Source organism: Myotis nattereri, assembly GCF_964212035.1.
Source record: "Myotis nattereri genome assembly, chromosome: 9".
Classification (NCBI taxonomy): domain Eukaryota; kingdom Metazoa; phylum Chordata; class Mammalia; order Chiroptera; family Vespertilionidae; genus Myotis; species Myotis nattereri.
The window spans coordinates 1,829,915-1,857,205 of record NC_138084.1 but is presented as its reverse complement, the minus strand read 5'-3'; the positions used below and the strand labels follow the sequence as shown (position 1 = coordinate 1,857,205).

The window sequence follows — 27,291 nt, the reverse complement described above, 5'->3', positions numbered from 1 at the left end:
GCACACGGCCGCACGGCCCCCCGGAGGGCACAGGACATGCCCCCGCACCTTCAGGCGCCTGGCAGCGGGAGGGGCACAGGAGGGCGCCCCTGCTCAGCACCTGTGCTGCCCTGGCCCCTGTGCACGGGCTGGGGGGTCGCGGGCAGGGGGGGGGTGAGTCGGGGGGGCCCAGGGCGGCCGTGCCTGGGACCTGGGAGCTGTGGCGTTTCGGGGCCAACGTGCGGGCAGCCCAGGCAGCTTTCCCGCCGGGAGGCCACGTGTCGGGCGCGAGCCGGGCCGACTTTGTAGGTCAGATGTTAAAACTGGGCGCGCGTTTCCCCTGATTTAAAGCACAATTAGGTCAGCATGAGTTCCCCCTCTAAGAAGCAAGAGCAGAATGATGTGAGCGCAGCCGCACGGCCCACCCACGGCGTTAACAGAGAAACGACGTCGCAGCTGAACGTGTGTCGCTGCGAACACCGGAGGCCGCCAGCTCTTCGCTGCCACTTCCTGTCGGTGACGGTGGGGCGGTGAGGCCGGAGGGGCTCGCGGTTGGGTGACCGGTGGTGGCTGATGAGCAGGTGACGGCGGGATGCGCAGACGCGTCCCTCCCTTCACCTCAGTTGTCGGGCCTCGTTCTGTCGCTTTTGCCCTTTTTATGCTCCGTCTGTGGTTGGGTTGCAGCTGAGCAGTCACGGCCAAGCCCCGGGTGCCCTGCGCGTTCTCGTCGTCGTCTCCGGGAGCGTGTAGGTCCCCACGGCACGAGGGCGTTGTCCGAGGGGTGAGTCCGTGGAAGGTCTGTGCGCCCTTCTCCTTCCTGCGGGGGGCGTCCGGCTTCCCCGCTCACTGGGAAAGGGCGGCTTGTCCTGCACTGAACCCGCTTTGCGCCTCTCGGGGAGCACGCTCGGGGGTGAGGGGCTGTGTCTGTTCTCCCCCCCCCACCCGGTTCTCTCCCCTGGAGTTGATGGCAGCAGCTTCGTGGCGGCCGCGAAGGTGGACAGTGTCCGGCGCCGGTTTTTTCTTCTGTCTTGCGCTGGCTGTTGGGGTCCCTCGCTTCAGCCTAAATTTTCGGGTGTGTCTGTAACGTGTTCACAAAACAGCTGGCACGGAGCCCCGCTTTCAGGGCTGCCCCCGGCATCCGTGAAGGGCAGAGGCCCGTGTGCGGGGAGATGGTACGAGAAATGCCGTCCACGCGCCCAGTGAGCCGAGGGGCGCTCACATCCTCAGTGAGAACGCAGGGCCCTTTTCGTAAAGTGACGGCAAAGTAAGAACACGGGCCTTAAAGATAGGACAGCAGCCCGGCCGGCGGGGCTCAGGGGTTGAGCGTCGACCTGTGAACCAGGAGGTTGGGGTTCGATTCCCGGTCGGGGCACAGGCCCGGGTTGTGGGCTCCATCCCCAGTGTGGGGCGTGCAGGAGGCAGCTGATCAGTGACTCTCTCTCATCATGGATGTTTCTAGCTCTCTCTTCCCTCTCCCTTCCCCCTCTGAAATCAAGAAAAAACTATATATATTTTTTTAAAAGTGTCAAAACGCGTGGAACCAGATCCCTCCGTCACAAACGAAAAGAAGTGAGGCCCCTCCCCCGCACATCCCTGCCCGCAGGCCTTTGGGTGGACGCCCCCAGCACGCGAGGGAGTGGCCGCCTGGAGGTGCTGCGTTTGGACCCCTCACTATCCGTTAGCTCCTGTGATGTCCACCCTCACTATCCGTTAGCTCCTGTGATGTCCACCCTCACTATCCGTTAGCTCCTGTGATGTCCACCCTCACTATCCATTACGGTAGCTCCCAGCACACACCGTCCGCCCTCACTATCCTTTAGCTCTGCCCTCACTGATGTCATCCGGCTGTGCTGTCAACCTGCGGAAGGGCCATGAGCTTCCCCCGGGAGGAAGCAGAGGAGCCAGGAGGCTCAAGGACCCAGGCTGGGGGGGGGAGGGCGGGGGGGCAGCCAAGGGTCCAGGGATAAGTGGTGATGGGAGGAGGCTTGACTTGGAGTGAACACACAGTGCGACATGCAGAGGACGTACGTGGAACTGCACACCCGAAACCTATATAACTTTATCAACCGATGTCACCCCGATAAATTCAGTTAAAAATAAATTTAAAAGCCACAACCTTCTGCCCTGGCCGGTGTTGCTCAGTGGGTAGCGCGCCGGCCCGCAGACTGAAGGGTCCAGTTTGATTGGGTCAGGGGCACCTGCCGTGGCTGCAGGCTCGATCCCCGGCCCCAGCCGGGACCCGTAGGGGCGGCAACAACGGATGTGTCTCGCTCACCTCGAGGTCTCTCTCTGTCTCTCCCCCCTCCACTCGCTCTAAACAGCAGTGCAAAGTGTCTCAGGGGAGGGTTCACCGCACAGCAGAAGCTGCTGCCCCTTCCCTTTAACCCAGCGGTTCTCAACCTGTGGGTCGCAACCCCTTTGGGGGTCGAACGACCCTTTCACGGGGGTCGCCTAAGACCATCGGAAAACACATCTATAATTACATGTTGTTTTTGTGATGAATCTGTGCTTTAACGATGTTCAATGTGTAACAATGACATTGGGGGTCCCCACCACATGGGGAGCTGTGTTAAAGGGCCGCGGCGTGAGGAAGGTTGAGAACCGCGGCTCTAACCCTAGCAAAGCCTGCTGTGTGGCTGAGCTGCCGCGGGCCTGTCGCTGACGCCTCGGGGCCTCGTCATCGCTGGGAGGGACAGGCTGTCTTCCTGGTCACACCCTTTCCCTGAGGTCTATTAAAAACCAGAGGCCGATGCATGGCACTCACACACTGGGGTGGGGGGCGGGGGGGCGGGGGGTCCCCCTCAGAGCTTCCGGGCACCGTGTTTGGGGTGCGGGTGGGGTGCATTTTGTCCAGACTTCAGTGTTCTTACCTGCACAGGTTAGCCCCGTGAGCTTATCTGACCTGCCCCTCCAACCTCAACCTTACACCCAGCCAGACGACCATGTAAGTTTGCAGATAAAGCCATTCGAACAGACAATGCCGGGGGGGGGGGGGGCTCCCAAACTCCTTTATTGAGACGCTGCTGGAGAATGCCCTCTCCCACAAATGAGGTTTTTGAAAAATAAATGCACAAGGTCAAGGGTTCAAGAGACACAACACAAAGGCTCGGAAGGAATCCCGAGGGGGACAGTGATGGGGACACGGGCCTGGGGACCGCCCTGGGACCCCGTCCGGAGCAGAGGCGGCTTCAGGAGCAACTTCCTCGCCAAGACCAGCAGCAGCCCTGGCGGCGGCCCCGTGGGCTGGAGCCGCATCCCCCGTTCACCAAAGGTGCAGGTTCAGTGCCCGGTCGGTCGGGGCGCACACCCAGGCTGTGGGCGATCCCCTGTCAGGGTGCGTGCAGGAGCCAGCTGACTGATGTTCCTGTCTCTCCCTTCCTCTCTCTCTCTCTCTCTCTCTCTCTCTCTCTCTCTCTCTCTCTCTCTCTTTAACTCAATAGAAGTACCCTCGGGCGAGGATTTCTTTAGTAAAGAAGACAGCCACATACCCAGTGTAGTTAAAGATTTGGAGAAGAGATTGACATAGCTGGGAAGCGTTTGGATTTGAATTTGTTAAATGCGTAGAAAATTAAACCAATAAACAAATTACCTCGCTCCAGAGAACACGGTGTGTACGGGAGAAGGCACGGGAGCCACGGCACATCCTGTCGTTAAGCTACGAGGAGCTGTTACTCAGCCGCAACGTAGAACCCGGAATGTTGCTCTCGTTAAAGTTATAACTGTAACTGGAAGAGAAAAGCCCTGGGAAGTGGGGGAAGGGGGGGGGGGTGCGGAGGGGATGGAAGGAAGAAAGCTAACCTGGCGACGGACCTCCCGGAGGACACCTGGCGATCCCGCGTTGTCACGTGTGTGGGGGGAGGGATGTGGCTGGCACCCAGTGGGCAGAACCCAGGGACCCTGCTGGACACCCTGTAAGCACAGCCCAGCCAAGCGCCCGCGGTCCAGGTGGCAGCCTGCCTACTGCGAGAAGCGCTGAGCTCACCCCTCCCCACAGTGGGGCAACCGCAGGCGATTCCCAAAACTCAACCACCAAGCGAGCGGCCACAGGCCGGGGTTCGGAGAGGCGGGCGGGACAGACGCGGAGGGCGGGCTGCGTCTGGGGAGGGGCGGGGGCGGTGGAGGTCCTGCTGGCGTGTGACGGGCCGTGGAACTGTCTCTAGACCGGGTGCACGTTGGACGTTTGAAATGAGGGTTTCCGCGGAGGAGGGGGCGGGTGGAAGCGCAGGCCTGCACGGAGGGAGGCTGGCATCTCCGTCCTCAGATGCTCCCGGGGCTGGGTGGGCGCGGCGTGGTTCCTGCCCTCGCCCCGTGCGGCCAGAGCCGGCACCTGGAACGCCGCGTGGAGGGTGTGGCCCGCTCTCGACCCCGAACTGGAACTGGGTTCTCTCTGGAACCCCCTGCGCCTCACTGCCTGGCTCCGCAGGGCTGCGTGGGGCACACAGCGCCCCCTGGAGGCAGCGAGCTGGGGTCGCCGGCCCAGGCTTCCCGAGGGCACGGGACCCCACGGAGGACTGAGATGCCAGCCTGGGCGCTGAGGCTCTGCGAGCGCTTTATCTCACCCAGTGGTTCTCAGCCGTGGCTGCACATTAGGATCACATCAGGCCCAGAAATCAGGATTTAAAGGTTCCCAGGTGATTCTAATGTGCAGCCAAGGCTGAGAACCTCTGCGCTAACCCGTCTTGGGGTCCGTCCCGCACCGGCGGTTTTGAGCGTCTGAGCTGAAGGCTGGGTTTGCCGAGAGGCTGGGGGAGTCACGCAGGGCGCAGCGCGTGCCGCTCCCCCCACCACGCGGGGAGGAGCGTGAGCTGAGCGTCCTGTCCTGGTCCTGTGTGTTCCTGTGGGCACGGTGTCTCCTGGCCCCTTTGCCTGCCCCTCTCATGAGAGGGTGTTTATAAGCATCGAGCACGTGCCCCTTGGCACCTCTGCCCGTCCTGCCACGCGCTCCTGGCACCCAGGCCGCGGGTCCACGGAGCCCACACGGCCCGCTGGCACGTCTTGCTTTGGGGGAGGGACTCTATGAAGCTTCTTTACTTTGCGAAGCAGGAGGAGGATGTAAGACGGGTGTGGCCGCGGGGGCGGCGGGCTCTGTGCGGGCTGCCGCCATTCTGCCCGGAGCAGCGGGCAGTGTCTTCACGGGCAGGGAGGCGGCTGGGACGGGGACTCATGTTCGCCATGGGTGGGGGGGGTGGATACACGCAGACCCCCCCAGCCCAGCTTCCCTCGGGGAGGAGGGCGGCCGGAGGAAGCGGGCGTGTCCCTGGGATGCGTGTTCCCAACACGCCTGGGAAGCAAGTACGTGTCCTGTCTGCTCTGAGCCATGAAAACGCAGAGCGTGGCACCACGTGCGTCTCGGGCCTCCCGCGCCCCGGCAGCCAGGAAACGGCTCCCGGCGGCCCCGGGAGCGCCTCAGCGCGGATCAGAGAGCCCAATGGGTGCTGCTGGGGGGAGGGCGCTGGCCAGAGGAACCGGCCCCGGCTCCCGGCCCCTAACCGCTCCCCCGCCCCGTGTCCCCCCGAGAGCACCTCTGGTTCCGCCTCAGGCCACTCCTCTCACAGCCCCTGCCGTGTCCCCGCAGGTGAACAGCGAGAACGTGGTGAAGGTCGGGCACCGGCAGGTGGTGAACATGATCCGCCAGGGAGGGAACCACCTGGTCCTCAAGGTGGTCACGGTCACCAGGAGCCTCGACCCCGACGACACCACCAGGAAGAAAGGTGGGTGCCCTCCGCGCCTCCCCCGCCGTCACCCCGAGAGCCCGGCCGCGGGAGGGGGCACCTCCAGCCGTGTCCCACCTGCTCCGGGAGCCGGCAGAGCGGCCGGGAGGGAGGTCAGGTGACTGTGGAGCTGGCCGGGGCAGTGGTGGCCTGGGCTCCTGTCCAACCTACTGTCCACGGGGCGTGCTGTTTGCAGAGCTGGCTGCCCCCCGGGACTCGGGCCCACCCCTTTCCCGAGGGAGGCGGCAGGGGGAGCCCCAGGTCCCTGGCTGGGAAGGAGCTGGAAACCCCTGGTCCTGCCCACAGCCCTGCACTTCCCACCACCCCACCGAGAGCCTGGGCTGAGGGAACTGCCTCACAGCAGGGAGGGCTGCCTGGAGGCGGTGAGGGGGTGAGGAGAGCTGCTTGGGGGGCACCAGGGGGCCAGCTCCCAGTCTTTCCTCAAAAGGAGGCTGGGAGGGGGCATGGGCGCCCCGAGGCCCGTCCCTGCGGAGGAACGAGGAGAACCCCCAGCGGCTGGTGGGGGCAGCCAAGCGCACAGGCTGCGGAACCACCAGGCCCCCTTAGTCACCGGCGGGCACAGCACCTCCCATCCCAGCCGGGCAGCCGCCCGCCGGGCCCACACCGACAGGAGGGCAGGGCCCCGAGTGCCCGGGCTGCTGGGGCGAGTGCAGAGGGGCGGGGAGTGGCCTCGTTGATTTCAGGGGGAGACCGAGGCCGGGCAGCCACCTCCCGGTGGGTCCGGAAGGCGGGTGGGGTGGCAGCCTCGCCGCCCGCGGGTGGCTCTCACGCCCCGTCTCTCCTGTCCGCCCCCCAGCACCCCCGCCTCCCAAGCGTGCTCCGACCACGGCCCTCACGCTGCGCTCCAAGTCCATGACCTCGGAGCTGGAGGAGCTCGGTAAGCGCCGTCGGGCGCCCCGCCCCGCGCCCCGCGCCCCGCGCCCCGCGCCCGCATGGCCCTGTGCTCGCTGGCTTGCCCCCGCCCGGCCCCACGCTGGCCTCCGTCGCGCCTGCCGGCTTCGGGGTGGGGTCGCTGGTTGTGCCTCTTCTTGGCCCGTCTAACGTTGTTTTGTTTTGAATTTTTGGGCCTCTCACCAGTGGATAAAGGTAAGCTGCCCGCCGTGTCCGCACGAAGCCCGCAGGCCCTCCAGGCAGGGCTCCCACCAGCAGCTCCGCCCTGGGGGGTCCCTGTAGGTGGCGGTGGGGTGGCCTCCGGGTGCGCTGCCACCGGATTTAGGGAGCCCCTGGCGCCTGCGTCAGAGGCCTGTCACCAGGCGGGAAGGTGCGCAGAGCAGCGTGGCCCTGGGCCAGGCGGACGGTGCCGACGGCTGAGACGTGGGCGCCCTGGGGCTGGTAGATGCCAGTCCTGCTGGGGCATCGCCACGCAGCCCGGGACACCTTGGCGAGGGGGACAGTGACGTGACCCCCACAGGTGGCGGGCGGGGGAGGTGCTCGCTCTGCTGAGAGGGAAGAGGTGGCGGAGGGCGGGCGGGTGCCCTGAGCCCGGCCAGGGGTGGGAGTCTGAGCACCCAGCCAGCATCTGCCTGGGGCTCGCTCCCCTGGTCCCTGCCTCCAGGGGGGACTTGTCCCTCCTCCCTTACCTCCAGGCAGCGCCCCTGGGAGGGTCTCAGGCACCTCGTCCGTGGGGGGCACGGCCGCACCCCTCACGCCCCCGTGTTCCAGGAAGGAGCGAGCCTGCTGGCACCCACCACCCCACCCAGAGCCAGCACTTCCCCAAAGGCCCCTCCCCCACCCTGTCCATCAGACAAGACTCCCCAGAAACAGCCACTGTCCCCGTGTGGCACCCAGTGGGGTGACCGTGTGAACGACGGCCTGTCTCCTCTGACGCACCAGCCCCCCGAGGGCCTGTGGGGGTCACCCCCCCCCGAGAGGGACCAGCAGGCAGCTCCCCCTTAAAGGGGGACTTGGGGGCGGCTGGACCAGTGGGGCTCACCACCCTTGGGCCTCTCCCCAGCGGGGACCTGGGGTGTCCCGTGTGGTCGGGGGTCACCCTTCTCCCCGCACTGGCCCTGGTGGAGCGCTCCATGGGGCGGGGGTGGGGGCGGGAGGGGCTTGGGGGAGGGTAGGTGCTTGGTCCGCCCCCTGGAGTCCATGTCGGGTCCTGTCAGTCTGGCCGGTCGGGTTGGGGGGGGTCCCATCCCTGGGCCCGGCGAGCGCTGCCCCACGGGACTCACGCCCCCTTTCTGTTTGCAAGCCTCGGTCCGGAAGAAGAAGGGTAAGGGGACGGCCCCTGTCTGTTTCCGGCCCCACCCACCCCCGTGGAAGGAGACCCTCTGTGGCGTTGGCGTGGCGTTGGCGTGGCGTTGGCGTGGCGTTGGCTGGCGTCTCGCGTGTGCGGTGGCCCGTGCTGTCTCCCTGGGCCGGCTCCCGCGGGACCCGCCCAGGACCGTCGCCTTCCCGTCTGTCCTGTCTGCTTCGCTTGTCCCGTCTGTGGTCCCCGACGTTCCCCGTCCCCCGAGCTGTCTTCATCCTCGCGGTGGGAGCCTGCGGCCTCACTCGGCGGTCACCGCGGGGCTGCCTGCGGCTCCGCAGGCACGTGGGGCCTTGGCCCACAGATGGGGCTGGAGCCCAGCGGCCGGGCCCCTTTGCCCTGGGGGGCGGCCCCCCTTTAGCTCCCAGGAAGCCCCCACTCTTCAGCAGCCTGCTCTGCATGCACAGGAAACTGTCCTTAAGCTGGGGGGTCGGATCAGGGGGCGTAGGGCGGAGCCTCTCCCTGCCCCGCCCCAGGGCTGCGTCGGGGGAGGTCGGGCAGCCGTGAGCCCCGACAGCAGGCCCCTTCCTGGGCAGCACCCACATCTGGGGTGTTCTCACCTGGTTGCCAGAGACAACACCCCAACAGTGGGAAGAAGCAGCATCAAGTCAGTACGGCACTCAGGGGGCCTGTCTCAGGGGAGACAGCCCCAGGGGGGGCCCCCAGAGGCCTGGGGAGGCCGGGCTGGTGCTGTGGCCACAGCCTGGGATGCGGAAAGGACCCTCCCCGGGAGCCTCCGGAGGGGCTGACCCCTGACCCTCGGCTTCGGAGTCCTGCTCTGGGAGGTGTGAGATACACTCGCGATCGTCGCCCCCCTTTCCTCCCATAACCCCCCGTTGGGGACGCTGCTCAGGGGACTGGGCACGGACACCTCAGGGAAGCAGCCCCCTGCCCGGCCCCGTGGCGCCTCCCGCTGACCGACTAGGACCCTGATGGCATTTCCTGTCTCCAAGCCTTCGCCGCTACCCCAGTTCCCAGGGCCACTGAGGCCCGCCCTGTGCTCTCGGCGGGGAGCCTACGGACCGGCCCTGGCCGAACGCCCCGGAGCGCAGGCAGGGACCCCGCTGGGGTCGGAGCGGCTCCCGCCCTCCCTGCCGCCCTCCCTGCCCTGCGGCCCGCAGGCGCAGCTGACACTTGGTTCTCTCTGGAAGCTGCTTTCGGAGGGGAGCCCGCCCTCTGCCCTCTGCCCTCTGCCCTCTGCCCTCTCCCTCTGCCGACTCTGGCGGCTGAGCCGGTTCCCCTGTGGGAGGGCCCGCCCGGGTGGGGGACTCGGTGAAGGCAGGACCAGGACGTGTGCGGACCAGCTGCGCTGGACGCCGGCCCTCCCCCGGGGGCGCTGTCCCCGCCAGGAGGTGTGTCCGTGAGCAGCGGGCGTCCCGCGTGTCTCCCAGACGTGGGGACGGCGGAGCGTGTGCGTGAACACCCGCCCGGGGCTCTTTTTAATGGGCTTCCCTTTCCGGCCGCGGGGCTGCACGCATCCCCCACCCGTCCCCATCCGTCCCCAGCCCCGGCTCCCCTTAATGCAGCCGTGGCCCGCCCTCACCCGGGACGGGAGCAGGCCCACGGCTCGCGTGGTCCTCAAAGCCTCGTGTCCGGGAACGAGCCCTCGGCGTAGGCTGAGCCTCAGGCCCAGGCTCCCGGTGTGGCAGCCGCCGGAGGGCACCCAGGCCCGGGGGGAGGGCGCAGTGCCCCCACAAGCCCCGAGGAGGGAACCGGTGCTCTGGGTCACAGGACCATGGGGGCGGGACGCGGGCCAGGCCAGGGTGGGAGCCTGGTCCCTGCCAGGCCACGGGCACTTCCACCTCTTCCACGGGCCTCGCAGCTCCGGTGGCCACACGTGTACCTAACTCCCCAAGGCCTTGGCCGGCGACCACGTGATCCCAAGGGCCTCCTGTGGCCCGTGGGCCGGACGTCGGACGTTCCCCACCCGGGTCTGAACCGAGACGAGGATGCCCACCCCCAGGTGGCACAGCTCAGGGCGCACCTTCAGCCACAGCCCAAGCCCACGCCGCTCTCTCACCACGGGACTGGGTGCCGCCCCCCATGGCAGCCTCGTTTCCCGCTGCTCCCCAGGGCGCGGCACCCTGGCCAGGGTGGGGCGCAAAGGATGGTGACCCCCACCTGAGCCCCAGCCCCCACCTGGCCCCAGGTCCCCCCTGCAGGAGCTTGAGCCTCAGGCTCCAGCGTCCTCCCTGCAGAGTGGGAGCCGCCCCCACACCCTCCGTGGCCCGGCTCCCAGAAGGTGAGCCACGGCCCAAGGCCTTGGAGCTTCCGCCAGGGCCCACCCCGCCTTTGCCCCGTGGGGCACGCCCGTCGCTGGAGGCATTTGGGGGTGCCTGCGCAGGCCCGGGGTCCAACACCAACCAGAGGTGGGACTGTGGGCGCTGGGCCGCGGGCCTCGGGTGCTGGGGCGGGGCGGGCGCTCACCACCAGCCGGGGGGTTCAATGCAAAGGCCCGACCGGGGGGCCCGGCTGGAAAGGAAGACCCGGCTGCTCGACTCTCGGTCACAGGACGGACCTGGGGCCGACCCTCACCCCCTGGGGGCCCGGCCGTGGCCACCACACAGCAGAGCGGCCCGACGCCACGCCGCCCAGGGTGTGGCTGGGCTCTCGCTGTCCGGACTGGCGTCCCCTGGGTGTGGAGTTCCAGGAGAGCCTGGGGAGCTGCCCCGCTGCGGCCAAGAATGAGGCCGGGCCTGAGGCCTGGGGGCACCTGGGAACCAGCTCCCGGTGCCGGGTGGGGGTGAGGGGGCGCGACTCTGTCCTCAGAGGACATCCTGCGTGAGGCCGATGGCCACAGAGGCCCGGCTTCTGCTGGCGCCCCAAGCGGGTTTCCGAGCTCCACGGAGCCACTGCCGCGAGGGGACCGGCCACGTGTGGTCACGGGAAGCTGCGGGGACCGGCCACGTGTGGTCACGGGAAGCTGCGGGGACCGGCCACGTGTGGTCACGGGAAGCTGCGGGGACCGGCCGCGTGTGGTCACGGGAAGCTGCGGGGACCGGCCGCGTGTGGTCACGGGAAGCTGAGGGGACCGGCCGCGTGTGGTCACGGGAAGCTGAGGGGACCGGCCGCGTGTGGTCACGGGAAGCTGAGGGGACCGGCCGCGTGTGGTCACGGGAAGCTGTGGGAACCGGCCGCGTGTGGTCACAGTCGTGAGGCCCTGCTACCCCCGGGCGGGGAGAAGCCTTCAAGGAAACAGGTTAAATCCCAGCAGCGAGGGAACCCGCCCTGACCTGCAGGGAAGGCTCCATGGAGGAGGCAGACAGACGCCTGGGCTGGGGCTGGGGCACCGCTGGGTGGGGGGGACCCAGGAAGGGCCTGAGGGAGGGGGAGCCAGGCCGCAGGGTGTGGACGGGACGCCGGGCGGGCAGGAGGGGAAGGGGCTGAGGACAGTGCCTAGCGGGGTGTCCTCACCGATTAATTCCCTGCGGGGTGACACCAGCGTCCCCCAACGTCGCGAGGGGAAGGAGGTGCCGTGGGCCAGACCCGGGGAGGGTGCCCGGCTCCCAGCTGCTCCCTGCCCCTCACACCAGCCTCCCAGCTGGGGGTCCAGCCTCTTCGATGGCCCGAGCTTCGTGGGGAGTCACAGGCCCGGAGCGGGCAGCGCGGCCTCGGAGAAGCCCTCGGGCTGGAGGCAGAGTGATCGGCGGGGGTGGGTGTTGTGCCTCGAGGGGTCCCACGTGGGACACTCCGCCCCCAGCTCGTGTGGCCGCAGCCCCGGACTGAAGGGCGCTGGGTGCTGGGCGCGTGTGGGGCCCCATGGCAGACGCATCTGTGGGTCTCGGCGAGCTGGGCTCCTGCGTGGTGCGGCCCCCATCAGACCCGGAGTCTGAGCCCAGACACGCGTGTGCCCGGCGCGGGCCCCAGCTCTCAGATGCGTGTCAGGTCCTGGCAGCTCTCATGTGCTCCATTTCAGCTTCGCAAACGTCTCCTTCGTTTGTAAGGATGAGTAATGGCTACACCCGGCGCTGCTCACACGCAGGGGACCGTGGACTCCGGGGGAGGGGTTCCCCGTGGCTGCTGCGTCCGCCCGGCCCCTCAGCCCGGTGCCGGGTCCTAGGCCCGCAGCCGCACTGGGTCACTAAGGAGCCGCACCTCTGCACTGACCAAGCCCCGGGGTGGGCACCGGCGTCGGAATCGGGGCCGAGCGTGAGCGCAGCGACGCCCGGGGATGGGCCCTCGCGGCGCCAGGCTCCAGGGATGGGCTGCTGCGGGTCTTCCGTCTTTTCCGCGTGCGCCACCCTCCCCCCCGCACCACGAGGGCGGGGACGGGTCCTGGCGCTGTGCCTGTGGGGCGGTCCCTGCGCGACTGGAAGGCCGAGCAGGCGGTTGCCGGGTAAACGGGAGGCGCTGGCCTCGTCCTGAGCCCCTGGCTGTGCTTCGGGGGCTTCGGCCTCTGACGCCCGCGCCCGTCTGTTCCCGCTGCAGATAAGCCCGAGGAGATCGTGCCCGCCGCCAAGCCCTCCCGCGCCGTGGACAGCGTGGCCGTGGAGTCCCGCGTGGCCACCATCAAGCAGCGGCCCTCCAGCCGGTGCTTCCCGTCCGTCTCCGACGTGAACGTGAGTGGTGGCTCCAGTGGCGGAGTGGGCGGGTCTCGGGCAGCACCCGGCGGGGCCATCCTCACAGCTTCGGGTCACGACCCGCACTGGCCAGACCCGGAGCCCGGCCCCCGGCCTCCCAGCAGGAGGCCGCTCCTCCCCGGGTCTCGGGCCACGCTGTCCTCTGGGCACAGAGCACCAGCCAGCGCTCGGGCCTCAGCTGGACATGGGGGTGGCCATCTGCCCAGGCTTCCCTGGCACCGCTAGGCCTGCCGCGGGGGTGAGGCTGGACTGGCGCATCTCACCCGTGTCGCCTCTGGTTTGCAGTCCGTGTACGAACGCCAGGGCATCGCCGTGATGACGCCCACCGTGCCCGGGAGCCCGAAGGGCCCGTTCCTGGGCCTCCCTCGAGGTACGATGCGAAGGCAGAAGTCAATAGGTAAGAAGTGTGGCCGCACCCACAGGGGTGCCCTGGCCACCCTTAGGCCCCCTGCCCCCTAAAGGGCGGCCCCCAGTCCCACCCGCTGGACGCGAAGTCCAGGGGGCTTCTCCACCTTTGCAAGCCAGGCTCCCTGTGCAGCCAGTGGTGGGGCGGGCACACGGCGAAGGCAGGGGAGGGTCGGGGTGGGCAGGTGGAGAGGCCAGCAGGGGGCGGGCACAAGCGGAGGCAGGGGAGGGCCGGCTGGGCAGGTGGCGTGGGGCCTGTGTTGCTGCGCCCCCGCATTGCCTGCCACGGCCACGTCTCGTGGGGCGGGCCCAGTGGACACTGAGGGTGGCTGGTCGGGTCTGGACTTCTAATCGCACTGTCCTGTGTGTGTTGTAAACCACTTACTCTCTCGTTAACGTCACACGGATTCCCACTGACGGCTCCGGGCAGGGTGACCGTGACCCCCAGACAGTCCCCTGTGAGCCAGCCCAGCGCTGTCCTCACCCTGCAAACCTCAGACAAGGCGCTGCCCGACACCCGGGCCTGGCCACGTAGAGACGGGACGCGCTGCGTGTGGTGCAGGCGCGGCCTCCTCGTCCCTAGTTTGGGGCGTAGCAGCCGCACCTGTGGTTCCTGGGCCTCCCCTCCCGGGGGCTCGGCTGCAGAGCAGCCCTGACGCCGCGGCCACGGCGCTGCCGGTCGGTAACCACCCTTTCCTCCCGCCAGACAGCAGACTGTTTCTGTCAGGTCAGTGCGCCGGCCTCTGTGCCTGGCACGTGCCCGGTAGCTCTGTAAGGTGTGTTCCCAATCCCACTCCTGGGAGCGGCTCGTCGGGCCCGGCCGCCTGCGCCCCGGCCTCGCAAGGAGTGCTGGGATTTGGAATACCCTTACCGAGGGCAACGCCCTGGACGCGTGCCTGTCCTTTGCTCTGGGAGTCATTGTCGTTTGAAGTGATCCATTCTGTCACCTGAACCCTGCATGCTCCGTGACACACGTGACCTCACGTCTGTCGGTGTCCATGTGTGAGCGTGGCTCCCGCCTCCTGGAGTGCGTTCTGTTGTCGTTCTCATAGCTCCGACTGTGGGACCGTCTGAGAGTCCCACACGGGCGGCACACACGCACCCATGTGCACGCGCACGCACACACATGCACACACACACACACTGTCGGGACCACAAGGTGAGGACGTTGTCCACACCGTGCACGCCCTCAGCAGGTCCAACACCCCTGGGTCACTAGTCACGCCCCAGAACACGAGCTGACTTTGTGCCACGTCAGCCGAGCGCTGACCCTGGCTGGTCACGGTTGTGGGAAGCACCACACCCTCAGCACAGCCCAGGGGGCCTGGCTCCCTCCATTCACAAATCCCTGCGTCCTGTGAGGCCCAGGGAGCCCCAAGGCCCTCAAGCCCTTGAACGGCCCAGGACACCGGCTCCTGCCACACGGACAGGACCGTCCCAGGGCCACGCGGGTGAGGGCACTGCACAGCCACGAGGGCGGCGCTAGCGCTCCCCAGCCCCTCCGCATGGCGCCTCTGCCCTAGTTTCAGACGGGCAGGGAGGCCACCTCAGCCCAAGACCCTACAGACACCCAGGGGCCCTGGCCAACTCCCGATCCAGCTCAGCCCCGCCCCCGCCACGTGCTGACACACAACACGCACACGCGTGAAGGCTCACGGTCCCGCCCAAGGGGCCCACGTGCCCAGCTCTGGGCAGAAACGGAACCTCAGCAGCACGCACTCAGCACCCTCCTCGTCTTTTTATTTTACTTTCATTTTACTTGTTGGGCTCAGATGGGCCACGTCCCCTCGGCATGTGCGCTGTGCTGTGTGTGTTCTGTGACGGTGGGCGGCGTGGCTGCCACGACCTCCCACTGACCCCGCCTTCTCCCGCAGGAATAACGGAGGAGGAGCGGCAGTTCCTGGCCCCTCCGATGCTGAAGTTCACCAGGAGCCTGTCCATGCCGGACACGTCCGAGGACATCCCCCCGCCCCCGCAATCCGTGCCCCCGTCCCCACCGCCCCCCTCCCCCACCACCTACAACTGCCCCAAGTCCCCGACGCCCAGGGTCTACGGCACCATCAAGCCCGCCTTCAACCAGAACCCCGCGGCCAAGGTGCCGCCGGCCACGCGCTCGGACACGGTGGCCGCCGTGATGCGGGAGAAGGGGCTGTTCTACCGCCGGGAGCTGGACCGCTACTCGCTGGACTCTGACGACCTCTATGGCCGCACCCCCGCCGCCCCGGCCAGCGCCCGCGGCCGGCGGGGACAGATGCCCGAGAACCCGTACTCGGAGGTGGGCAGGATCGCCAGCAAGGCGGTGTACGTGCCGGCCAAGCCCGCGCGGCGCAAGGGCACGCTGGTGAAGCAGTCCAACGTGGAGGACAGCCCCGAGAAGACCTGCTCCATCCCCATCCCCACCATCATCGTCAAGGAGCCCTCCACCAGCAGCAGCGGCAAGAGCAGCCAGGGCAGCAGCGTGGAGACCGACCCCCAGGTCCCCGAGCCGCCGGGCCAGCTGCGGCCGGACGACGGCCTGGCCGTCAGCAGCCCCTTCGCCGCTGCCATCGCCGGGGCCGTGCGGGACCGGGAGAAGCGGCTGGAAGCCAGGAGGAACTCGCCCGCCTTCCTGTCCACGGACCTGGGGGACGAGGACGTGGGTCTGGGGCCACCCGCCCCCCGGGTGCAGCCCCCCACGTTCCCCGAGGGTAGTTTCGGCGAAGAGGAGGGCGCCGAGCAGCTGGTGTTGCCCACCACGCCAGGGGCAGCGCCCAGGGAGCCCGAGAGCCATTTGGTGGGTGGCGGTGAGGCCAGAGCTCAGGGTGAGGCCGGGAGGCCACCGAACACGTCCAAAGCCAAGGGTCCCGAGGGCAGCCCCGTGGGGCCCCCCAAGGGCAGCGGTGCCACGAGCCCCGATAACTACGTGCACCCGCTCACGGGGAGGCTGCTGGACCCCAGCTCCCCGCTGGCCCTGGCACTTTCCGCGAGGGACCGAGCCATGAAGGAGGCCCAGCAGGGCCCCAAGGGGGAGGCCCCCAAGGCCGACCTCAACAAACCTCTCTATATCGATACCAAAATGCGGCCCGGCATGGAGGCCGGCCTCCCCACGGCCACCAGGCAGGGCGCGCGCGGGCCCCTGCGGCGGCAGGAGACCGAGAACAAGTACGAGAGCGGCCTGGGCAGGGACCTCAAGGGCGAGGACCGGAAGAACATGCTGATCGACATCATGGACACGTCCCAGCAGAAGTCGGCCGGCCTGCTCATGGTCCACACGGTGGACGCCGCCACGCCTGGCGGCTGCCTGGAGGAGGAAGATGAGAACGCCGACGCAGAAGCCACGCCGGGCCACGCGCTGCCTGCGGTGCCAGAAGGTGTTCCCGAAACCGAAGGTGCTTTACAGATCGCCGCCGGCCCCGAGCCCGCGGCCACCACGCCCGGCAGGACCATGGTGGCGGCGGGCTCCCTGGAGGAGGCGGTGATCTTGCCATTCCGCATCCCTCCCCCGCCGCTGGCGTCCGTGGACCTGGACGAGGACTTTGCTTTCACAGAGCCATTGCCACCCCCCCTGGAGTTTGCCAATAGTTTTGACATCCCCGACGACCGCATCGCTTCTGTCCCCGCCCTCACGGGCTTGGCCCAGCAGGACAGAAACGACGCCTCCCCGTCCCCTGCATCGAACCCCAGCCAACCCACCAGCTCTGCCGACGGCAAGACGCTGGCCGGCCTCCCCAACTGCCTGCCAGCCCCGCTCCTGCCGCCCCCTGAGAGCTTTGACACAGTCACGGACTCGGGCATCGAGGAGGCCGACAGCCGCAGCGGCAGCGACCACCCCCTCGAGACCACCAGCACCGTCTCCACCGTGTCCAGCATCTCCACGCTGTCCTCCGAGGGTGGCGAGAGCGTGGACACCTGCACGGTCTACGCGGACGGGCAGGCGTTTGTGCTGGACAAGCCCCCCGTCCCTCCCAAGCCCAAAGTGAAGCCCGTTGCCCACAAAAGCAACGTGCTTTACCAGGACACGCTGGCGGAAGAGGACACGGACGGCTTCATCCCCCCGCCTGCACCCCCACCCCCACCCGGCGGGGTCCAGCCCGGGGCCGTGAAGGGGATCCAGCCAAGGACCTCCAAGTTGTGGGGTGACGTCTCGGAGGTCAGAAGCCCCATCCTCTCCGGCCCGAAGGCGAATGTGATCAGCGAATTGAACTCAATCCTGCAGCAAATGAACCGAGAGAAACTGGCCAAGCCGGGCGAAGGCATGGACGCGCCCACAGGGACCAAGCCGGCCGGCCTCGCTCCCAGGTAAGTCCCACAGGCGCTCCGACAGACGCAGCTCTGCAGCCGGGCTCCCTCGCCCTCATCCAGGTGACGTGGCATGAAGAGGGCTCAGGAAGCCTGAGTGGCCTGTCTCTCCTTCTCCTGGACTCGGGCGCATGTGGCCGAGCACAGACCCCACCCTCCTGGCAGGAGGGCGCTCCGATTGCGGGCTCATAACCCAGTGCGCCTGCTCCGCACAAAGCCAGCGCCGTGGCTTCCCGAGCACTCCGCTCACTCCCGTCGAGTCCACATCTCCACCGGGACCGTCCAGAGGTCATCCTGGAGCCTCGCAGAAGCCCAGCGAGTTGACAGGGATGCAGGGGTGCCAGCAGGAATGGGGATGGGTGCGGGGGGAGGGGGAAAGGGGGGACAGACGGGTGTGCGTGGTCCTCTCCCTTCTCCCATCGCTCGCTGGCTGAGGGCTGGGGAGGGGCCGGGCAGGGAAGTCAGAGTGAAAGGCACCCCCGCCCATCCCCCCATCAGGCCGACCTCGTGGAAGCAAAGTGTCCACTTGTCCCGGTCAGCCACTCCCAGGGTCGCGCGGGTTAAGGTTGTGCCGTGGGAACTGGGTGTAGAGGACAAGGGGTCCTTTCCACACCCCGGCCAGCAGGCCCTGCCAAGGCACCTGCCCCAGAACAGCCCCTCGGCTGCCTGCAGCTTCCGGGTTGTTCTCAGGGGAGCGGTGCCCGGGTCGGTCCTCCAGGTTCCCGGCCGTCTTCCCCGCGGCACGCGCTGTTTCACAGTCCCTGGGCGGCGGCGTTGTCTCTCCAGCTGGTGTGTGCGCTCAGGTTCATCACGCTGACTGACGCCGTCGCTCTTCGCACCCCTGCTGGGCGGCGTTCCAGGCCACCGCTGGGTCTGGAGGTGCGGGCCACGCGCCCCAACTCCCGGTGCTCTTCTGGGTGGGGGTGAGGCAGCTCCTCCATGGCTCCCAGGACTCTCGGGGGCATGTGGACTGGCCGGCTGGGCGGAGGGAAGCTCGCCCACACCGCCACTTCCCGGGGGGACACCTGCTGCTAACAGTGCCGCCTGGGAGAGGAGATGTTAATGTCCCCGTCTCTGGTGGATGACGAGCACACGTACCTGCAGCTGTCATGCGTGCAGCAGTCGGAAGGAAGTCCTGAAAGCTGGCGAGTGTAGCTAGTCCCTTCTCCTTACGCAGCAGCAGTTCTTTAGTGGCTACAACGTGAAGGTGCAATTTAGACGCTTTAAGTGCTTCACGCGTCACAAAGGGCGTTCACACAGGACTGACCTTCCTGGGAGCTGGGCGCAGGGGCCGCTATTCCACACCCGGGGCCGGAAAGGCCTGTGTCACTGGCTGATTCCAAAGAAATGACCGGAGGGCTGGCTGCGAAGGACGTTCAGTGGGACTGAGGCGCACGGACGGCCTGGCGGTCTCCGCCACGCAGGCTCTCCAGACACAGTTACACGGAGCACAGGAGGCAGCGAACGCACGCGCAGTGGGCGTGCTCACGCCAAGGCCGGGAGAGCAGGACGACGCTGTGTCCCGTCCGCGCTCACATCCGACAACAGTTCCTTGTTGGCAGTTCCTTGACCGGAGAGCTGGCCAGGCTCCCAGGGCCCCGCAGCGCACTTACCACATCTTCACCATGTTCCCACGGGGGGGGGGGGGGGCGCTAGGGCTGGGAAGGGCCCGTGGCCCCACAAACCACACCCCTTGTTCCGGGAGACGTGGAGCCACAGAAGCCGCGTGGCTTGTCCATGTGCGCGGCCAGCGGGAGGCAGAGCCAGGACTCAGGCAAAGGCTTCCTGACCGGGCTTCCCTCATTAGCGACGTTTGGATATGCAGATGGGACCGGGTGGCTCCGTGGCTGGGCCAGTTCCCGGAGCAGGGGTCCAGGGCCGACCCAGGGCTTCTGGGTTTCTCTCCGTCTCTGCTCCTCCCCCGGGTGGACGGGTCTGGGCCATGGAGGGTCTCCGGGCGGCACGGAGTCGGGTCCTGCCTGCGGTCCCCGGTCCTGATTTCCTGAGAGCAGCCCTAGGACCACCTCCGACCGACTCCCGGTGGCCACGACCGGCACATCTGGTCCAACTGTCACCTGTAAGCAGGCTCGCCTACAGCAGGAGCCGCAGCTGGCCTCTGGGAGGGCCCGCCCGACGCTGGGTATCGTGCTCAGGGGGCCCGCGGCAGGCGGGGCCGGTGACTGCGGAGGAGCAGCTGCAGGTCAGAGGGCGGAGGCCTCAGCCCAGGGCTCCGCTGGAAGGACAGCGCCAGACCTCCCACCCAGGGACCGGCCTGGAGGGGCAGCCACTGCCGGACATCGCCCGACAGGTCGCCGAGGGCGGGGCTGCGGACCTCGCCTGAAGCCCAGCGAGTGGCGGGAGGGCTGCTCCCTGGTCACCTGGCGGCTGGTCACCAGGTGGCCACCAGAGCGGCTGAGCGCGGGCTCCCTCCGGCTCCTGCCAGCTCCGGCCGGTGCCCACAACTGGACCTGACCAGGCGGTCTGGAGGCCCAGGACGAGGAGGAAGGTCATTGACTCTCGGGGCTAAACCGGGCACCTGACTGGTGACCTCGCCCGGCAGAGCCCGACGTGGACACGGGCTGCGGCCAGGACACGTGAGAGGCAGCTGCCCGCACCCTGGCGCCTCGTCCCTTTTACAAACAGGCCGCCCCCAGCACACCGGGGCCTCTCGGGGCCCAGCAGGGAGAGCAGACAAGGCCGCTGCCCTCGGCCTGGGGTCGCCTGCTCCGGCTGCTTCCGGCTCCTTCCAGATGCTTCGAAAGGAAGAGCGTGGGCAGCCCCGGGCAAACGGGGGCTGGGGACTGGGTGGAGGGGCTCCAGGGGGAGGAAGTGAGGTCCAGGGGACGACTGAGCAGTCACCCGCTTCTGATCGCGGTGTGATCGCGGGGCGGGGCTCTTGGCGCTGCTCAGTGGTTCGCTCACTGCGCGGCGGCGGGAACCGGGCGGTTCCGAGCGGGTGTGGGCCGCCTCCCTGCACGGCCGCCCGGGCCCGAGTGGACGCTCCCGGGCCCGGAGCCGGGAAGCCGGCGGTCGGCTGCTCCCTCGGGACGTGGAGCCAGGTCCGGGCCGAGGACGCTGGCTCCAGTTGGCTGGTCTCCCCGGCCACCCCAGGGCGAGCCCTGTGCCCCGCGCCCAGGCGCTGACCGGGCTCCCAGGCCCGGCCTCCCGGAGGTCAGCCAGAGGCCGCCCGGGGCCCAGGGCCCGGCAGGGAGGGCTGTGGCCGAAGGGGGCGGGAGGCGGCCGGCTCTGAGGGCGTCCCGGTCACCAGTCCTGTGGCGGCTACTGGTCGCCTCCCAGCGTGCCCCGCGCCCTGCCCTCGCCTCCCAGCGTGCCCCGCGCCCTGCCCTCGCCCTCCCAGCGTGCCCCGCGCCCTGACCTCGCCTCCCAGCGTGCCCCGCGCCCGGCCCTCGCCCTCCCAGGATGCCCTGCGCCCTGCCCTCGCCTCCCAGCGTGCCCCGCGCCCGGCCCGCGCCCTCCCAGGATGCCCTGCGCCCTCCGTGGGCAGCGCTCTCTAGGGGGCAGCTGGGACCCCCGTCAGGATGAACCCGAGCGCGCCAGGAGCTGCAGAGACGCGACGATGGGGCTGAGCGCGGGGACTGGGGGTGGGGGGCTGGGGCCCGGGGGCCGGGACGCGCTTCAGGGCGGGGGGACGTCGGAGGGGACGGAGGGCCAGGCAGGACCAGGGCCGGAGCCCGCCCTCCGCATCCGGACCCCACCCTGGGGCTGCGAGGGGCGCCAGGCGTCCTGTGTCCGCGCTGCGGGCGGGGAAAGGCCGCCTCCCTTGCGTGTCCGGGGGCCGCGGGGCCCCCCAGGAGCCCCTCCCGGTCCGCGGCGCTTTCGGGGAGTCCGGAGGCGCAGATGGGCGTGGGGGAGCGGAGTGCCCCGCGGGTCCCAGTCCCGCTGCCCCTGAGGCCCCCCGCCCCGGCCGGAGCCTCCAGCTGCGCGCTCCGTGTACAACCCCGAGGCCTTAACCCGTTTGAGCTTTTGTACAAAACGAGCTCGGTCCGTCTGGCCCCTGAGCACAGACCTCGGAGCTGCTCGCGGCCCATCACCTGCCGGTTCCATGACGTCAGGGGAGGACGCTGGACGCGGGGGAGCCGGGTCGGAGGGACCTGGCCCCCGCCCTGCCTGCTGACTCCCTCGTGGACAGGCCTCCGGAGGCTCGTCTGGTCCTGAGCACGTCCGTCCCCCTTGACGCCTCACCCCGCAAGCGAGCACCTTCCTGCTCCGCCGGATGGGAGGGTCCCGCAGGGGGACCTGCCCCCGCGCCCGGCGCTGGCTCCGGGTCAGGGCACAGCCTCCTGATCTGGGGCGTGAGCTTCACCTGCGCCCGCCGACGGGGGAGGGTGGGGAGGGCGGGGTGAAGGCCTCTGGGGCGGAGGCCGTGGGCACCTGGGGACTGCATCCGCACAGACACCCCACGCAGGAGACTTGGTGCCCCTCCGTGGGGGCGCAGTGCCTTGGGGAGCAAGTGCCCTTTGGCCCGGTTGCAGTCCCGGGACCGCGGCGTCCAGCCGGGGGGCCCAGCTCCCTCCGCAGGGACAGCGGACAGACGCGCCTCCGCCCCGCGGTCACCGTGGAGGCCGAACTGTTAGGCCCTCGCCGGGCTGTGGACCCGGGGATGCTCGCTCCCTGCGTGGCCGCCGCTGATAGAGAGGCGCCTCCGAGTGTCCCCTCGCTCTCGGCTTTTGTGTTAATTCTCGTGTTTCCACCGGCGTTTGACTTAAAAGGCAGGACAGAGTGACTGCCCAGAGCGGGTGTCCGTCTGTCCTCAATCGGCAGCGTCCCAGGAGCCCGGGGGTTGCCTAGCAACACCGCGAGCGCAGCCACCCCGACCCAGTGGGGACGTCAGCGCCTGAACCCGAGTAAACCCAGCGGCTGCGGGGCGCCGGCCAGGGAGCCCCCACCCCCTCCGGGCTCGGCAGAGCTGGAGCGGCTCTGCCAGGGCTGGACGGCCGGCAGCGGGGCCGCTGTGGTCCCCGGTGTGGAGCGTCCACCAGGCGTGCCCGGCGCCCGCCCGCGGGGCTGCTCTTTCCAGCGTTTTCCCGGACGGTGGTCTGCGCGCCCACGCGGCCCCGGGCATGGGATGGGGCCATCCCGGGGGTGCCCGCCGCCCTCCTGGGCATGGACGCCTCCGGCTCGGGCGCCCCGCTTCCCTCCCGCCCCGCGAAACAGCATCTCTCACCGTAACCGGTTCTGCGTTTTGTCATTTCATTTGCTCCCGGGATGGGTGTTGGCAGAAGAGGGTCGTGCTGAGCGGAAGTAAGTGCCTGCGGTGCCCCCGCCTCTGTGTGCCTGTCCCTCCTCCTGCCGCCCCGTGCGGGGCCTCTCTCTGCTCTGACCACACGGCCCGGGAGAGCCGGGGTGTCCGGGCGCCGACACCGTCCTCCGGCCCAGAGGCCCCACGGGCAGGTGCCACCCGCTGTCACCCTGAGGGGCACGGGCACGGTCCCCCGAGGCACCGCTCGCCCTCCACACGGCCCCTCTGCCCCCAAGGCCCCCGCGAGGCACCGGCTTTATTCAGCGTCTGAGCTCACCCGTGTCCCCGTGGCACATGGGAGCCTTCCCCGCACAGGTGTCCCCGAGCTGAGGGGGCGGGAGGCCATCGGGAAGGGCGTCCCACGGCCCCCTCTCCCCCTGCTCTGGGACCGGCGTGGGTCTTGGTCCTTCTGGGGCAGAGGACAGACCCGAAACCCCTCCAGCCCTTGAGCCCCCGAGTAGCGGTGGGGCATCCGCGAGCGGACGAGGGCCAGCCCGCGGGGCCTCCCCTGGGCTGGTCCTTCCAGCCCCAAAGCTGGAGGCCTGTCGGCGGGTGTGAGCATTGGCCCAGGAGCGGGAGGTCACGGTTCGATTCCCGGGCAGGGCACATGCCCGCTGCAGTGTGGGGCGTGCGGTGGCGGCGATCAATGGTTCTCTCGTCACTGATGTTTCTCTCTCTCCCTCTCCCTTCCTCTGAAATCAATGAAACGTAAAAAAACGAAGGCCTGACAGGCACGGGGAGGGTGCTCTTCCTTCTGTTTGCTGTGCCGAGGCCCAGGCTGTCGCCTCCCCAGCAGTGTCCCCGGCACCACAGTCCCGGCCGGGGGCAGGCTGGTCCTGGCCGGCCGCCCTCACTGCCCCGCATGCTCACCCAGCGCAGACCTCCGTCAGTCCCAGCCCGGGGGCGGCGGCCTGTGTGGTCGGTGTGTCCTCCAGCTCAGCCTCCTGCTCCTGTCCCCATGCCCCACCCCGGCATGGCAAACCCCGGGCTCCCCGGGCTCCATGCTCTCGTGTGACCTGGGTGTCTGCCGCCCCCTCCTGGCCGCCTGCTGACGCGCGGTGGCCCGGCTGTGACGCTCCCTCTCTCGTTGCTGTTTCAGAAGCCCAGAGGTCGTGAGCACCGTCTCAGGGACACGGAGCACGACCGTCACCTTCACCGTCCGCCCCGGGACCTCGCAGCCCATCACCCTGCAGAGCCGGCCCCCGGACTACGACAGCAGGACCTCAGGAACCAGACGTGCCCCCAGCCCCGTGGTCTCGCCCACGGAGATGAGCAGAGACATCCTGCCCGCCCCGCTCCCCGCCGCCGCCGCGTCCCCGTCCCCCACCCTCTCCGAGGTCTTCAGCCTCCCGAGCCAGCCCCCGGCCGGGGACCTGTTCGGCCTGAGCCCCGCGGGGCGCAGCCGGTCGCCGTCCCCCTCCGTCCTGCCGCCGCCCCTGTCCAGCAAGCCTTTCGCCACGAAGCCTGTGCACCTGTGGACGAAGCCCGACGTGGGCGACTGGCTGGAGAGCCTGAACCTGGGCGAGCACAAGGAGACCTTCCTGGACAACGAGATCGACGGCAGCCACCTGCCCAACCTGCAGAAGGAGGACCTGATCGACCTGGGCGTGACGCGGGTCGGGCACCGCATGAACATCGAGAGGGCCCTGAAGCAGCTGCTGGACAGATAAGGGTGGCTGCGCGGCCCCACGGACGCCGTGAGAAGTAGAGATGGGCTCCTGCGGGGGTGGGGTCTGCACGGCCGTGGGGCCTGGGCGCCCCCTCCCCGGGTTTGTCTCCCGGCACCCAAAGAAATGCAGGCGTGGCCGAGCGCAGGTGGGGCTCCCGGCCCTCGGCGGGTTTCCTGGGCTGTGTCTGTCCAGCAAGGGGCACGGGAGGGAGTTTTCTAACCCGGAGGGAGACCTCGGCTGCCTCCCGCCCCGCGCGCGGGCGGCCTCACTGCAGGGCCGAGCGTGGCCGTGGTCCGCGGGCCTGGCTCTCGCCGGCCGACCCCCTGGGCTGCAGATACCTCCCGAGCCGCCCTGCCCCGGCGTTGCGTCCGTGCTCGCTCCTCTCGCCTGTGCTCTGCTCGCGGCGAGGTGGCCAGACGAGCCTGGGGGCCCCGCGTGGGCCCGAGGTAGCGAAGCCTCTTCCAGCCGCCTCCCCGCCTCCCGGGACGTGGGCCGGCTCCTTGGCCCAGAGGGTCTGGCAGCTGCGGGGTGAACGGGATCGTGCGGCTTTGCTTAGCTTCTTTTCTTTCTTTCTGCAAATCGACTCGCATGATTCCCAAGTGGCCAGCCACGCCACGCGGAGCGAGTCAAAGCACAAGGTCACGATCCCAAGGTGGAGGGGCCTGGGCGGAGCCGGCGGCTCCGGGGACCGGCCTGGGAGGAGGGCTGCTCTGCACTCGGGGTTTTTAACTGAGTGTGGGATTCTGCCCGGAGCAGAGCAGGCGAGCCCCCCCTCACCCCCCACCCCACCCCCCGACGTGAACAAGATACGAGGTGAATGTCGGCAGCGTGCTGGGCCGCGGAGCGCCCTCCGTCCTGAGCCGCCCTTTCACTCTCTGCGGCCCGAGCGGGTGGCACTTGGGCCTCCCCCTTCTCTCTGCGTGTCCAGGGCCCCACCAGCTTGTCTTAATCGTCCCACAGTGTTTGGAGAACCCAGAGGGTATGGCAGGGCCCAGGGGAGACAGGGTGGGTGTGAAGCAGATAAATGGGGTGAAGCAGCCTCCCTGGGCCCCGTCCCCTCTCCCCCTGGAGCCCCCCCCCCCCCATAACAATACCTCTATTTGCCAAGGGAGGTCACCAGTCAGGCTTCCAGCACATTCTCTACATTTGGAAGAAACTCGAGATCAGGTTTGGGGCTTTTGTTATGATTTCAGAACTAGCCCAGCTCATCTCTAATTATAAAAACACGATTTTTCCTTTTTTTCTTTATGCTCACAACCAAGCGTCTCAGTAGATCTGGAACAGCTGTAGGACGAACACGTAACAAACATTTAGCGGTTTAAATTCTCTCTCTACTGCAAGTTTAACTAGTTGTACAGATAGTTTATAAGCACAATATTTTAAGGAAACAAATGTGGCTGGCCTCCCTCCCAGGCAGCCTTTGTGCTACTTCCGTGCTCGAAGGTTAAAGAACAACTTTTGTGGTTTTATGACACTTTCTGTGGCATCGTTGCCCGGGGACGACCTTTTTAAATCGAGCTTATTTGGATGCGTCGGAACCAGCTGAGCTGTGTTACATTTTCTATCTTTGCTAGAACTTTGTCATCAAAGGACAATTATTTCTTCAAAAGTGGTTACAGTTCACGACGCGGCAGTTTCTCCACGCGCACGCGCGCACGTTTCCAGCCACAGGCACTAGCGGGGAGCCGGTTCGGGCCTCCTGCAGGTCCGCCTCCGCCCCAGCCCGAGTCGGTGAACATCAAGGCGCTTCACGTCCACGTACTTTCCGTTTTTCCATCCGGAGGGATTCCAGGCCCAGACACGCGGTGGCCGGCGAGGCTGCCGCGGTCGGGAAGCATAGCGACTGGTTTGGCCATCCCCCGTCTTCCACCCGGTGACGCCACCACGTCCCATCAGCTCACACCTTCCTTTGCCCACGTTTGCGACGCCTCTGCTCAGTGCCACGGCCAGTGCTCGGCAGGGCGGGAGGACAGGGCCCGCTCGGCGGCTGTGGGTCACGGGACGTGGGTGGCGTCAGTGAGAGCTGGCCGTCCCCCCCCCCAGAAGCCCGCGGACTGAGGCTGAAGAGCCGAGGGAACCGCTTATGCCGCCCTGTCTCGTTCTCGCCGAGTGACAGGACCCGCCGGGACCTGCGCTGACTCACAAGGGCCCTTCTTGCCAAAATGAACCCACCTCTCGCTCCACTCAGTGATTTTGCTCCAGCAATAGCCCCTCGCCCGCATCGCCGCCCACGGTCCTCCCGGACACGCAGGGCCAGGCCCTGCTCCACGCCCCGCCCTCCACGGCGGCGCCCACGTCAAACTGCTCACAGGATCATGTGGACACTATCCCAGGTTTTAAGATCAACTTTTGTTATATACTGTAATTTAAATAAACTGCATTCACATGCCTAGTTTCTGTAACCTTGTGTACACAGAACCAAAACCTCTCGAGATGTACATTTTGTATCCCTGCCAGGCCCCTCCCCAGGGCACCCGCACACTTTACGTTGATTCATATACTACAAAGATGACTCGGTGTGACTTGATTTGCCGAACTCTACATATCACAACGCGAATCACTTGTGGTACTTTCGTTAATAAAATGGTGATTTTTTCCCCGAGTTTCTGAACAAGCATTGCCAGGTGAGCTGGCGAGGACACTTTTTGTGGGGGCCACAAATACTGATCTTTTTTCCCATTAACCAATTTTTTTTTTGTTTTTTAGAGACGAATCTGTTTCACACTACACTTTGTATAATGTGTTCACATTACCTATGTTACTGTTAACTTTTGTGCTTTTATTCTTTTTAGACTTTATTAAAAACAAAACAAACAGAAAAGCAAGCTCCTGTCATTTGCACTCTCTCCCAACCCTTCCATCTCTTGTATGGCAACCAAATGACTGTAAAAATAAATACACTGTTGCACTAAGGCCGTGCTTCTGATTGCAAACAGCGATGGCGAATTCAGCAGAAGCTGCCGAGCCCGCACCCAGCGGGGGCTAGGGGACAGCACAGCCACCTCACCTCCGACCACAGTTAGCGCTCCGTCCGCAAGTCCGCGTGCTCCCGGTTCCTGAGAGGGCTGGTTCTCCGCGTGCGGGTGGAACCACGTCTCAGTCCACAGCCGTGGCATCGCCGGGCGCCTGCGGGCAC

General features: G+C 67.6%; 1 protein-coding gene across 2 annotated transcripts in view; it reads left to right on the top strand.

The window, feature by feature from the left end:
- SHANK2 (SH3 and multiple ankyrin repeat domains 2) overlaps positions 1 to 27,068 on the top strand; it is a gene marked incomplete at its 5' end in the record, with an annotated part of 177,482 nt that extends 150,414 nt beyond the window's left edge. For both annotated transcript variants that reach the window (XM_081099535.1, XM_081099536.1), the window contains 8 exons: positions 5,555 to 5,690; positions 6,508 to 6,597; positions 7,906 to 7,926; positions 12,391 to 12,521; positions 12,828 to 12,939; positions 13,654 to 13,674; positions 14,822 to 17,225; positions 23,585 to 27,068. In XM_081099535.1, coding sequence (XP_080955661.1) covers positions 5,555 to 5,690; positions 6,508 to 6,597; positions 7,906 to 7,926; positions 12,391 to 12,521; positions 12,828 to 12,939; positions 13,654 to 13,674; positions 14,822 to 17,225; positions 23,585 to 24,155 — 3,486 coding nt within the window. In that variant the 3' untranslated portion in view covers positions 24,156 to 27,068. The remainder of the gene's footprint in view (positions 1 to 5,554; positions 5,691 to 6,507; positions 6,598 to 7,905; positions 7,927 to 12,390; positions 12,522 to 12,827; positions 12,940 to 13,653; positions 13,675 to 14,821; positions 17,226 to 23,584) is intronic.
- Positions 27,069 to 27,291: the final 223 nt, after the last annotated feature.